The sequence below is a fragment of the Pseudochaenichthys georgianus genome, chromosome 18, assembly GCF_902827115.2.
Source record: "Pseudochaenichthys georgianus chromosome 18, fPseGeo1.2, whole genome shotgun sequence".
Taxonomy (NCBI): Eukaryota; Metazoa; Chordata; class Actinopteri; order Perciformes; family Channichthyidae; genus Pseudochaenichthys; species Pseudochaenichthys georgianus.
In genome coordinates this window covers 19,290,503-19,304,701 of record NC_047520.1, presented here as the reverse complement: position 1 = coordinate 19,304,701, position 14,199 = coordinate 19,290,503, and the positions used below count along the sequence as shown (strand labels likewise).

The 14,199-nt window shown below is 42.1% G+C and overlaps 1 protein-coding gene across 3 annotated transcripts in view; it reads right to left on the bottom strand.

Annotated features, from left to right (window-relative positions):
* Positions 1 to 14,199, bottom strand: part of elavl2 (ELAV like neuron-specific RNA binding protein 2) — a 51,856-nt gene that overhangs the window by 21,088 nt on the left and 16,569 nt on the right. For 2 of the 3 annotated variants that reach the window (XM_034106434.1, XM_034106435.2), the window contains exons 2-3: positions 10,784 to 10,874; positions 5,838 to 6,081 (exon numbers count right to left, since the gene is read on the bottom strand). In XM_034106434.1, coding sequence (XP_033962325.1) covers positions 5,838 to 6,081; positions 10,784 to 10,855 — 316 coding nt within the window. In that variant the 5' untranslated portion in view covers positions 10,856 to 10,874. The remainder of the gene's footprint in view (positions 1 to 5,837; positions 6,082 to 10,783; positions 10,875 to 14,199) is intronic. The other variant, XM_034106436.1, reaches the window with a different exon arrangement.

Genomic DNA, 14,199 nt, shown 5'->3' with positions numbered 1-14,199 from the left:
CAGAAAGCGGTTTGAGTTTGCAGGTGCAGCGGTTTTAAACGGAAAACAAATATGTGAGGATCAAAAATAAATATGTAAAACTTTTTTCTGTAATTGGATTTTATTTACATGTATATGAAACGGAACACATTTGTGTGTGCATTGAAAGACACAAGTGTGAATCCTTCTGTGTGCACGTGTGTATTATGAGACTGTTCTGAGCCCATAGGTTCGGTACGTACCTCGGTTTTTAGGTCACGGTTCGGTTCGGTACAGCAGAAGAAATAATCACAAAATATAAAATATTTTTTGGGTTTTTTATTATTATTATTAAACTGTGAATATTCACTCAAATAAATACAAAATATAATAATAAACATTAAGGTGCAGCATTTCGATGAACTGAAATAATCTGTATTTGAACTGTACTAGTACCTAAGCAGCCAGTTTGACATTATGACTTGCTTGTCATTGTATTTTCATGTTTTCTTAAAGAAAGATGAACTTGTCCACATTGCTTGCCGAAAGGGCAGATCTGCTGGCACTAACAATGTCTCCTGCTGTGGAGAACACCCTCTCGCTAGGGACAGAGGTAGCAGATACAGCCAGGTAGCGCTCTGCTAACATGGCAACATAAGGATATTTGCCGTTTGTAATAGCTTTGGCTCGGTCTGAACTCTCTGCGAGTGGTGGAGGCTTAAATGCTAGCGGGAGTTGGGTTTGCACTTCAGTCTTTTGGTACCGGTGATATTCACGTTCGCGTGATGCCTTTTCAAATGAGTGTGCACGTTTGATGTATTGCCAGCCGCGTAACCAATGTTAGTTGAACAATGCCGACAGCTTTGGTTCGGTCCACCTGTCTTTGTCCGTCATCCTTGTACGTAACTGCGAAACCAAAATGTTCCCAAACCGGAGACTTCAATGATGCTGGAGGATTTTCGAGCTCAACTTTATCTGCGTTCGCCATTTCGACAGTTCCTCAAATGACTGACTAAATTTGAACGCATCCCTGTGACCAGCTCTCATAGTATGCCTCTCGTCCAATGAAATGACCTGCTCGCTCTATGACGCGTTGAACCCAATGTGAGCAAATTAAATTTTACTATTACTTGTTTATTTCTGTAAAAAGATGCAATCTAGAGATGATCATAAAATATGCGGGTCTGCATTAACTTCCCAGACATTAAGCAGTTTTATTAAACAGCAGCGGTGATTTGCACGGTTTATGGACAGAGCAGATTAAAGTCTGACACACAAGGTAGCATGGGAACACCCATAATGCATCTGTACAACTGTTTCCAAGCTGTGATTACTGCTGATTCACGTTTAAAGGTTTACTAGTCTTTTCTTTGCAGCAGCCTGATTTCTAACTGCTTGTTTACTTTATCTCCTTTCACTTAAATCCCTCCCACTACTCCTGTTAATATGCACCCCATGTACAATCATTTTAAACCATCATAACCTGTCAATTCAGTCCATCTTTCACTCCAGCACACAGAATTGTGGTTGCATAGCCACAGAAACTCCCTGCAGCCCATACACTTTCATCCTCGTATGAATTCAGTAAATACATACAGAGAAGCTATTCCTTTGCAGGTTATGATTAAGATGAACTTTTATTAATCCCTCATGGGGAAATTATTTCTCTGCATTTGACCCATCCTAGTGTTAGGAGCAGTGTGCTGCCATTTTGAACGGCGCCCGGGGAGCAATGTGGGGAACGGTGCCTTGCTCAGGGACACCTCGGTAGCACTTGGTCTTTCGGGGACTTGAACTGGTGACCTTCCAGTTCCCAAGCCAAGTCCCTATCGACTTCGCCACCACCGCCCCTTATTTACTAAAAATACACCTTTAATATAAAATGCTTCTCAGAGAAAGCCTGAAAATGCATAGGTAAGAGAGGCCAGCAGAGAAACATATGTGTGTAAGGCCTCGAGAGCATTATGACATTTGACATGATGACAACAATGAAGCCTCATAACCAAGACAATGAACCCTCTGTTCAATGTAAAGACCCTTATATTCTTAATGCTGATGTTTCTGGACTAAACGGCGGGCAGTAGCTCAGTCTGTACAGTCGCTCAGTCTGTACAGTAGCTCAGTAGCTCAGTCTGTACAGTCGCTCAGTCTGTACAGTAGCTCAGTAGCTCAGTCTGTACAGTCGCTCAGTCTGTACAGTCGCTCAGTCTGTACAGTAGCTCAGTCTCTACAGTTGCTCAGTCTCTACAGTCGCTCAGTCAGTACAGTAGCTCAGTCTGTACAGTCGCTCAGTCTGTACAGTAGCTCAGTCTCTACAGTCGCTCAGTAGCTCAGTCTCTACAGTCGCTCAGTAGATCAGTCTGTACAGTAGATCAGTCTGTACAGTAGCTCAGTCTGTACAGTAGCTCAGTCTGTACAGTAGCTCAGTCTGTACAGTCGCTCAGTCTGTACAGTAGCTCAGTCTGTACAGTAGCTCAGTCTGTACAGTAGCTCAGTCTGTACAGTAGCTCAGTCTGTACAGTAGCTCAGTCTGTACAGTAGCTCAGTCTCTACAGTCGCTCAGTCTCTACAGTGGCTCAGTCTGTACAGTAGATCAGTCTGTACAGTCGCTCAGTCTGTACAGTAGATCAGTCTGTACAGTCGCTCAGTCTGTACAGTAGCTCAGTCTGTACAGTCGCTCAGTCTGTACACCGCCAGCAGAGAAACATATGTGTGTAAGGCCTCGAGAGCATTATGACATTTGACATGATGACAACAATGAAGCCTCATAACCAAGACAATGAACCCTCTGTTCAATGTAAAGACCCTTACATTCTTAATGCTGATGTTTCTGGACTAAACGGCGGGCAGTAGCTCAGTCTGTACAGTCGCTCAGTCTGTACAGTCGCTCAGTCTGTACAGTCGCTCAGTCTGTACAGTAGCTCAGTCTGTACAGTAGCTCAGTCTCTACAGTCGCTCAGTAGCTCAGTCTCTACAGTCGCTCAGTCTCTACAGTGGCTCAGTCTGTACAGTCGCTCAGTCTGTACAGTCGCTCAGTCTGTACAGTAGATCACTTTGTACAGTCGCTCAGTCTGTACAGTAGCTCAGTCTCTACAGTCGCTCAGTAGCTCAGTCTGGACAGTAGATCAGTCTCTACAGTAGATCAGTCTGTACAGTAGCTCAGTCTGTACAGTCGCTCAGTCTGTACAGTCGCTCAGTCTGTACAGTCGCTCAGTCTGTACAGTAGATCAGTCTGTACAGTCGCTCAGTCTGTACAGTAGCTCAGTCTGTACAGTAGCTCAGTCTCTACAGTCGCTCAGTCTGTACAGTCGCTCAGTCTGTACAGTCGCTCAGTCTGTACAGTAGATCAGTTTGTACAGTCGCTCAGTCTGTACAGTAGCTCAGTCTGTACAGTAGCTCAGTCTCTACAGTCGCTCAGTAGCTCAGTCTGTACAGTAGATCAGTCTCTACAGTAGCTCAGTCTGTACAGTAGCTCAGTCTGTACAGTAGCTCAGTCTGTACAGTAGCTCAGTCTGTACAGTCGCTCAGTCTGTACAGTCGCTCAGTCTGTACAGTCGCTCAGTCTGTACAGTAGCTCAGTCTGTACAGTAGCTCAGTCTGTACAGTCGCTCAGTCTGTAGGGACTTGGCTTGGGAATTGAAGGGTGGCTAGTTTAAGTCTCCATCAGACCAGAAATAAAGCGTGTGGCCTGGTAGTTGGAGAGGTGCCAGTTCACTGCCAAGGTGTCCTTAAGAGGGGCACCGAACCCCCAACTGCTCCCGACAACTGATACCTCTAAAATAAAACAACAAGGTCATCTTAATCTTAAAACGAGTCAGATGTGTTTACATCCTTTAAAAACCAACGTCAGTCTGTGATAAAGAAGCAGATGGACAAAGGCCGAGGAGGAAACCTTCATGAAAACATTCTGCAGCCTCAAGTATCGGCCCAATACCAAACCGATCCCGACACCCTTGTCCGTTAGCAAGTTCATATGGAGGGGCTGCCACATTAAGTGCAATTCCAAACCAACAACAACGATCAAGTAAAGTCAAATAGCGAGACTGCATTGGTCCTGACCCAACGCTGTTTGCGTTATAAAACACGCAGTTTACAAACAGTTCTGTACAAACCTTAACTGGTAAACTCCAAAATAAAATACATTAAATATCGTCTTACAGATGTTAACCTAAAGGTTAATTAGTACTTAATTGTTTTACTGAGGATCATATACCCATGTCTAGTTAAGAAACTGGCAGACTTTTCTTTTCAAGTCAACTTTAGTGTTAATTTCTATGTGTGATACAGATAGGGTTTTAAATGCTCTTCTACTACACATAAACACGTGTATATAGACTTTTTCATTTCATTGAAACTCTGAAACTAAGATTTTTGGAGTCCAAACCAATGAAAGTGGTTACTACCTTCTGAGTAGTAACCACTTCAAATTCCGTAATTTTTTATTTATTTAGCTTTAGGGTGCAACAACGAATCGACTTAATCGATTAAAATCGATGACCAAATTAGTTGGCAACTAATTCAGTCGTCGATTCGTTGGTGACGTCATCATGTGTGTTTTACACGCCGTTAAGCTCCAACGTTATCGGTCTTTTTATCGGTACTGGAGACATTTAAAAAATATATGTCATGTATTATTGCTACAAAAACATTATATCGCAGTCTTAGTGTCGCCAACTCGTTTCTAATATGCAAAAAGACAAAAATATGCATCTATGATGTATTTTCGATCTTTCCAATCGAGACGAGATCTCTCTCCCCTTCTGTGTGCGAGGGGGCGGGGCAGTTTACACACACGCGGCTGCTACATGCATGCAGCAACACACGGCAGGGATGGCAGAGAGAAGCCCTCCAAGGTGTGGTTAAATGTTACCAGTCTCGATGTGGACAATGCTCTTTGCCAAAAGTGCAATAAGAGTTTAGCATGTAAGGGCGATAACACGAGCAATTTGTCTAAACATTTAGCAAAAGTGCTCCACATTCAGACGGAGAAATGCACCGGATTCGACTGTCTTTCTAGTAGCTCTCTATCCCCATCCACGAGTAACTTTTCCACGTCAGGTGTTATGTATGCTAGCAGCAACACACAGAGTTAACTCAATGATACAAACACGGGTTAATGATTAGAGGTAACTGAGTTACTCTTTATTTTGTTAAAGTTTCAGCTATTCTGTTTACAGTTCTGTCATCAGATTATTTAATACGATTTGTTAAAACATTGTTGTTTCTTTTGATGTGAAATATTATGTATTTAATTTAAATAAAAAGCAATGTTAATTCTGTTCACAATTTGTTTAGTTAATTCAATAATATATGTATTTTTGAATCAAGTGTTCATCTTTATTGTCTTCATTGTTAGTTTCCACATGGCTAAAACAACCTCCAGCTAAATCTAAAAGTCGATGGCTAAATCAGAGCGTTTGAGAAATTGTGCGAGGCATAATAGTCCGAATAGTCGATTAATAGTTTCATTAATCGATAGATTAATCAATTATCAAATTAGTCGTTTGTTGCAGCCCTATTTATCTTATGGCACTAGCATATTGCCACATATTAAGGCATGTATTTACCATTTAAAAACAGTCGTTATGAACCTGCAATGTAAAGCAAGTTTATAACATTCTCAACAAAGAGACGCACAGTGATGGTGCAGGAAAAAACTCCATATTGCAAAATATCAAATGCTGCATTCATGCAACATCAAAATACATCCGAAGAAATGTGTTCCTGTCTCGTAGAATTCCCGTGAACTCCCCCTGAGATGATTAATTGATTATATTAGAGCTCTACCTTCAATTTGCATGCCATGTATTTAAAAAAAACATAAAAACGATGCAGCGGACACATTCATAGCCCACAGCATCTGAGAACATTTGTGTTACCTGTGATTTTGTCTCGAACTAGCTTGCAGGACTCGATTTCTCCGATGCTGCCGAACAGGCTCTTGAGTTCCTCCTGCGTCATGTTCTGAGGAAGGTAGTTCACGATTAGGTTCGTTTTACTGTCCTCCATGCTGCCCGACTCCACCGGGGAGGAGCAGTTGTTGGAGATGGTGCTCGGCCCGTTGCTTGTGTTGTTGCACGTCGGCCCGTTGGAAAGCTGTGTCTCCATGGCAGCTATAACCTGCTGCAGAGACAGGAAGCAAAGTCACAATTAAATGCAAAGAAGACAGAAACACTTCGAGAGAGGACTCATTTAAATGTATTTTAACTTCAAGACATTCAAGAAAAAAAGTTAAAGATTCTTCATGCAACTCGCATTGTGGCCAACAGGAGCAAACGTGTAGCGTGTTTGCCCTTTTCTGTCACATCATTTGGTGTAGCATTACAAGCCTTTACATTTCCGAAAGAAGTCAGGCAGGCTCTTCAATTATCTAAATGTGTGTTTTTAGCATAAATACCCGCAGGAAATGTTACATGCAAACGTGAAAAATGACATTATGTGGTGCTACCCAGGGCTCGAGCTTAAGGACGTCCGGTCGTCGAAAAAAATAGTGTCGGGAGGATAACAAATAATTTTGGGACGAATTTGGGACGAGAGTTAAAATAAAAATACCCTGCTAACTCTACTACAAACGGCGATGAAAATGAAACTGACTGCACGTTTTGTGTAGCACACAGTTATTAAACCTCCTTGTCAACATAAACACATACGCACAAAACATTTAGCAACCCGCGAAATACACACACACACACACACACACACACACACACACACACACACGCACACGCACGCAGTACGTAGCTACAGCTGTGCCGCTGGCTGTCAGCCTCAGCCAGCCGCACAGCTGGCTGTGCCCGCGAATTCGCGGGTCTAGCTATGTACCAAGTGTGAGTATTTCGCGGGTTGAGTGATGTACAATGGCATCCCGTGGAGGAATTCTGAAATGTTTTACCGTTACATCACAAAAACGCACAGCAGAACCAGACCCTGGAGCGCCGGCCTCTTTATTTACTTACTCCTCTTCATCCCCTATGGGTAATAAGGAAGAGAACCCTCCATCATATTTAGTCCTTAGCAATATGCTACGCCTCTCCCCATGTAGGGATGGGTACCGAGCCCCGGGCCGGAATTATTAAAGACAGTGGTAACGTTAAGCTCCGAAGTTATCGGACTTTTTATCGGTACTGGAGACATTTAAAAAATAAATGTCATATGTATTATTGCTACATACACATTATATCGCAGTTTTAGTTTCACCAACTCCGTTTCTAATATGCAACATGCGTCTATGATGTATTTTCGAGCTTTCCAATCCAGACAAAATCTCTCTCTCCCGTCTGTGTGCGAGGGGGCGGGGCCGTTTGTAAAGGTCTCCTGACTGTGTTACAGACTGTCATCCTGCTTAGTGGTTACTCTGGGTTCTGTCTTCAGGACAGAGTGTTGGATTTTTTTGATAATTGGATGGGACTTGATTGGATTCAATATTAGAGTAAGTTTCTCATTTGTGTGTTTGTTTAAATATATTTGGCCTTTGTTTCTGTGATTGAATGATTTACTCAAATAAAAAGGTTGATGAATTATCATCTAATGATTTGTATGATGTTTTATGTTAAAGGTCACTTTGAATGATTTTAACTAATGATAATGTAGAAAAACTAACATTTTAAATTCGGGACGGTCCACATTAATTTCGGGACGGCTTGGATTGTATTTCGGGACGGTTCCGGGAGGATGGGGAAAAAAGTTAGTCGAGAGCCCTGGTGCTACCACAGGTGAAATCCCTCTCTTGCAGTTACATGCAAGCCTATTAGGGATGTGCATCTCCATCACTGAGGCCGATGCGATGCGCATCTCGATACGTTGCCACGATACGATACATTAACGATACATTTGAAACACCAGGCGATGCGATACGATACGATTCACCCCTGTTGCGATACAGTTCGATACGATTTGATTCAACATTATGCGATACGATGCGATGCGATTCAACACTATGCAAAAATAATGAAACTTCAATTTGGTACGACAGAGGATTTTTGTTTTATTCCTTATATGCAGCAAATCATGCATTAACAAAAAAGTGCATTACATATTTGGTACTGCACATCCCATCATGCCGTTTATGTTTTTCCCTTTAAAAGCTCTCCAGAGTACAATTGTATAACACCTCACAGTTAAACAATGTAAGGATGCATTGCTCATGATTAACAATGTGCAAATAACAGCTACCATAGTGCAATGCCCATACAGCTGCCAGCCTGATGTGCTTAACACTCATCCAGAGGCTAACTCACCAGTGAGCAGAAAGCAGTGGGTTCTATAACAATAAAGAATACAAATAACCTCTTTCACAAACAGGTATTTCATAACTGCTTACAGTAAGGAAGACATTTAAATTATTATTGGCCGTCACAGGCTGCTGTAAACTAAACACCACTCTCTCTGACAGAACACCTCACTGAGTGATTTAACTCATGTCTAACTTCCAGGTTTCTCTTTTCAGCCGCAGAGATTCTTTATGTGCGTCGCTAAGTTCCTCGTACTACTTGTGTACTTTAAAGCGGCTCGGCATCGTTAACAATTTGCGAGCGATTTTTCAAATTGACTGTCTGTAGTATATAGTGCCGCGCACATATACCATCAGGACGTTACTGATGGGGTGCGGGAGGGCTGCGGAGTGATACTGTGTGTATGCAAGCCCACATCTAGGACGGATCTATGTATCATGGCTGTAGACCTGTTAAGTAATAAAGATACCTCATACAAAGGTCTACGGATACCTTATTACTCTCCATGACCTGCGGTCAACTATATAGCATAAAGGACTATTACACCGTCTTTCTTGAACAATCCGAAGTGTTGCCAAACGTTTGATTTGTAGGTATTTTTCGGTGCGCTGTGTTTCTCTTTCTCCTCAACTTCCATGTGTGTTGATAACTGAGACTCTCGGCCTCCGTAGTGGCGAAGCAAATATCAAAGATCGTCTCTGCTGAGCATTGACAAGATGAGGGGATTTTATATGAATGAATCGGTTTTTTACCGATGCAAAGACGCTACGCAATCGATGCATCGCGAGTTCAACCCGGTTCAACCCAAACTGTAGCCGATGTGCACTCTTTCAACCGGTGCACTCGCATCTTGAACGTTTATGCCGGTGCACCGATGCGAATCGGTGAATCTTAACATCTCTAAAGCCTATAGATGTGCATCCATTAACATGCTAGCATAGGCTTTAAATATTAAAACAGCAACTAGTGAATGCATGAAGAACCTTTGTTAAAGGAATGGTATGCTCATGACACTCATTTTTTAAAAATTATCATCCGATAAAACAGACCAGTCTCTGCCAGTCTCTTTTTTTTTTTTTTTAATCCGATGACATTATCAGTGATTTTAAACTGATTATATACCGAAATAACATCAACACTGTGGGCGCCGCCATTTTCCGGACGTGACGTAATCCATGCGTTTGGTTTTCGAAGACACGTTGATCTCCATGTTATTTACTGTAGTTTCTCTCTTCAAATATGCCTCACTGTATCGCGAAATATTGCCATAATTCGGATAGGAACAATCCACGGAATGCTCGGTTCCATCTGTTGCCAAAAGGTAAGCGTAAGAAGTACATTCGGAGGCAGTGGCTAGCGAAATGTGGCCGGCCCGAACCGAGAGATTTACAGGCTCATGTATGCAGCGAACATTTCACATTTCCGGACGACTACTCTGAGAGTATGATCAAACATAACATGGGATTTAAAGAACAACCATTACTCAATAGAGATGCAGTACCATCGGTCTTTCTGGTGTCATCACCGACCAGGACACCAGTTCGGCCAGTTGAGAAATCGCCCTCTGCAAGTGTGAAGCGACGGAGGAGCAGAAGTAGTGCTCGGAATAAGGTATGTTATAGCGCATTTCCATTGCAGCGGCTAGCCCCGTTTTAACGTCCAGGCCAGGACAGTTTTTGGTGGCCTTTCCATATAGCGTAGTACCGGCTAGTGTGTATTTCCCCCCAGTTTTTCCGGCCCCATAAAATCGTGATTCTATGGCCAGGGACAACGAAGCTGAGTATGCTAAACTAGAGAGGGAATCGCTAGCAAGGGTGGTACTACATGCATACATATAGTATCTTATATCATCTTCCCATTATACATACATGCATTTCCAAACATTTGGACTACCTATGTTGCAAATGTATTATCTTTTCAATTTACACACGGCATCTATTGCACGTCTGTCCGTCCTGGGAGAGGGATCCCTCCTCTGTTGCTCTCCCTGAGGTTTCTCCCATGTTCCCTTTAAACTGGGTTTTCTTCGGAAGTTTTTCCTTGTACGATGTGAGGGTCTAAGGACAGAGGGTGTCGTATTGTCATACTGATATGTATGGCTGAATTCCCCCATCCAATCTCTTCACATTGGTCAAAACTTGTTCCTCTGCTGACGAGTCCGAACTGAAATACTCCACCATATTTCCGTGTGTTGACAAAGTGAACGCATGGATGACGTCACGACCATCACGTGACTACTGAAAATGGCAAACATGGCGGCGGCCAGACGGAATATACAGGTCTTGATAAAAAAGAGCTATAAAATCATTATTTATCGGGGAATATCGCTGATTTCTTCAGGGTATGGTTTAAACATAACGTTTCACTAAATACTGAAGTTTTGATTAATTATCTAATGAGTGGACCATTCCTTTAACAGAGCAGATAATCACACCATATTTAAAAAAGCCATAAAGCCCTCACTACTAGACACAAACACCCAGAGATTAGCCCTTACATAAAAACAGGAACCATTCACAAACCCCCAAATGCATTGAACATGAATTCATTTTGATTAATGGTGTAGAATGATTTAAAAGAGAAGAGCCACAGACCCCAGTCCACGGCTCTGGAGCCCACGAGCCACTTCTTAGCAGGGAAGCTACATCACACAGTCTCACTGCCATGATAGTCGGGAAAGGCCTTCTGCAGACATGGACACAGAGAGCACTTCATGTTAGAGCAGTCAAAGAGACATCACAGAGCAGTCAAAGAGACATCACAGAGCAGTCAAAGAGACATCACAGAGCAGTCAAAGAGACATCACAGCGCAGACAGAAAGAGACATCACAGAGCAGACGGAAAGAGACATCACAGAGCAGACAGAAAGAGACATCACAGAGCAGTCAAAGAGACATCACAGAGCAGACGGAAAGAGACATCACAGAGCAGACAGAAAGACACATCACAGAGCAGACAGAAAGAGACATCACAGAGCAGACAGAAAGACACATCACAGAGCAGACGATGACATTTCGGAATAATACTCAACTCATTAAACTCATACTTAAGAAAGGAACCAGTGACAAATTCTCTGAGATGAGCCAAAGTGCGTCAAACAGAAGCTAAACTGGGAATTAAAAATGACTTCTGTCACCCGAACAAAGAAGAAACTAACATATTATTGCACTATGACGAACACGATAATAGCCATTGCTGCACCATGCTCAAACTACCAGTCAAATTGAGTACATTTGGGATACAGCTGCAGTAAAATGTTGCAACACAAATCATTTAATATATTCTTCTGGCTTTCTGAAATAATTCCTAAAGAATATTTGAATATGCACCAAATGTGCAGTCATAAGCACAAATGCATGAAGACCCTGTTAGCAGAGAGCAAATAACTCTTTCAGGATGGGTTGCAATCTCAATGGCAAAAAGAAATATAAACCTGATGTATTGGGCAGCCTTACTGTGTAACATATAACACTGAGTGGAGTCTGCTGCACATACACATGTCTGTTCTTCATCATCTAAATTAGAGTCACAGAACCACGCAGGTTGGAGCAGTAAAAACCAAACATTTAGTTTCCTTTGTATTCATTTGTTTCCTCTTGTTGGATGCATCTCATGGAACTGTAAACCTTCCATAACTTAAGATTGATTTTCTCCATGAAAACACAAATGCATTTGCAGTGAACAGGAATGAAGAGAATGCTACAACATCATAGTGTAACAGAGGATCAATCAGGCTAACATGCTGCAGTTTGGGCAGATATTTCTGTGTTTTTCATGAAATCTATATCCCTCCTTATCATCAGCTTCCTGCCTCTCAGCTTCCTGCCTCATGTGACTCATCATGTCCCCAAACTAAGGTCAAAGCAGAGACTCCATAACCGGCCCTGATGACCCATTAACACAGAAAATTCTCTTCACTAGAACAAACAATAACCTCAGATGAGTAACTCATCGTCCACGTGACCAGCATGCACTGCAACGAGGAAAGGATCACAGAGACTCTGAACCAGGACAGTTTGCAGCACATGTAGAGAGATGTAATAAATAACTTAAATGAAAAGACAGCGGCAGACCGAACAGCCAACGGCATCAATATATAGAGGTAAAAACAGATCGACTGTATCAACATTACAGATATATATATACATAACACTGTAGATATTTCCCTACTTCAAATAAACATAATTCTGAAACCTGTGTAATATTCTTAAAGGGGCCCTATTCTGCCCGTTTGATATTAGTATTTAGTTCTCTTAGTTCTCTTTAAGTGTCCATACTTTATTGCTAGTGGATCACGCTCATCAACAGTTCATGAGCACGCTCATGAACTGTTGACTCGCTGCGGAGTGACTGCAGAGCGCATAAAGCAGACCCTTCACGCGATAGCAGAGCGAACAGGTACAGGAGCGGTAGTTAATCGAACTCGGGGACGGATAAATAAAGATCTAACCTAAATGGGTCGCGAGATATACTTTGGCGGACGTTAATATACCTGGGCGGCCCCCCCAAGTAAAGTCTATGTGTGGGAAACCCTGTATATAATGTTTATGTTTTAAAAGAAAAATGTATATTTATATGTACTTCTTTGCATCTACATTTCTTTTAAAAACGGCAAATACATTGCACACTGGTGTCATGTATCCTACGTTTACATTTTGTTAGTAGAAGTTTGGTCTATTATCGTGTACACTAACCTATTCTTTATATATATACATACTAGGCGTCTGTACTTATTTTCAGGCTCTGACTGGGTTTATATTCAGTCAAATGTGGAATATTCCGCATTTGACCGATTATCACTATCGGCCTTTTTTTTAATCAAATTGCAGATAAAACTTCGGCTCTGATGCGGCCGTTTCTCTGGCTGTAGTCACCACTCTGTGTACACGAGCAATGTCCCGCCCACAACGCTATCTGATAGGCTGTTACTGAAGTGTCAATAAACACTGAAGATTTTCAGGGCGGGAGCCAGGCAGAGGCTGGACCTTCTCAGATTATAGGCAGGTGCGAAAGAACGCAGACACAGACTGAAGCAAACCGAAGTTAAACCGAAGTTCAATAAACATCCCTGTCCCCTATGCTGAAGTTGCAAAAACACGACGATCTTATGATCCAATTCTATCAGTTTCCCAGTTACACAGGGACGCGGGAAGTCAGTCAGAGTTGGGGGTGCGTGCAGCGTCTCGCAGCGGAGTAACTGAGTGGAGCCTCGCAGTTTTTCAGGTTGATATGTGAAGCTCATTAGCTAGCCAAGCCAACATGTATCTAGCAAATGCTTAGCAAAATATTAGAAGTGAGGCTACTAGACTAACGTTACTACTGTAATAGCCTCACTTTTAATAGTTTGCAAAACATTAGCTAGCACTAGTGTTTTGCAGTTGCTAGCAGTTTATTGGGATTTTATGCAAGATAGACAGGCATTGTTTTGATATAATAAATTAAGCATTATTGTCAGTTAAGCATGTCAGCCTGCAGCCCCACTTCTTGTCTCTCTCTAACTCATTGCAGATGGCTGCACTAAAGAAAAGGGCACAGAGAGGAAACCAGTTGTAAGATGTCTAAAAGTTCATTAAACATAATATATGCTTAAATGCATTTCAAAGAAGTTGTGTTGAGTTGTGTTGGAGTTTGTGTTATTCTACATTTTGACACCAAGATTTTCTGATTTTACTGCAAATGTATATCGGTTCCAAATATCTGTTATCGGTCTCCTTGATTACTAATAATCGGTATCGGCCTTGAAAAAGCCATATCGGTCGATCCCTAATACATACATACATCTTGGTGCAATTGGAGAAGATCAGAGGCTATCCAAATATTTTCAGGCTAAAGATCTGTACAACCTGCTCCATCCAGATCTTGTAGATCAGGGGTCGGCAACCTTTTTTATATGGAGTGCCATTACAAAAAAAAATTGTTTTATCAGCGTGCCGACGATCGTGAATTATCAACGGGGGGCGGGTGAGGAACTCGACGCTCGTGAACTGTCAACAGGAGGGTGGGAGGAGCC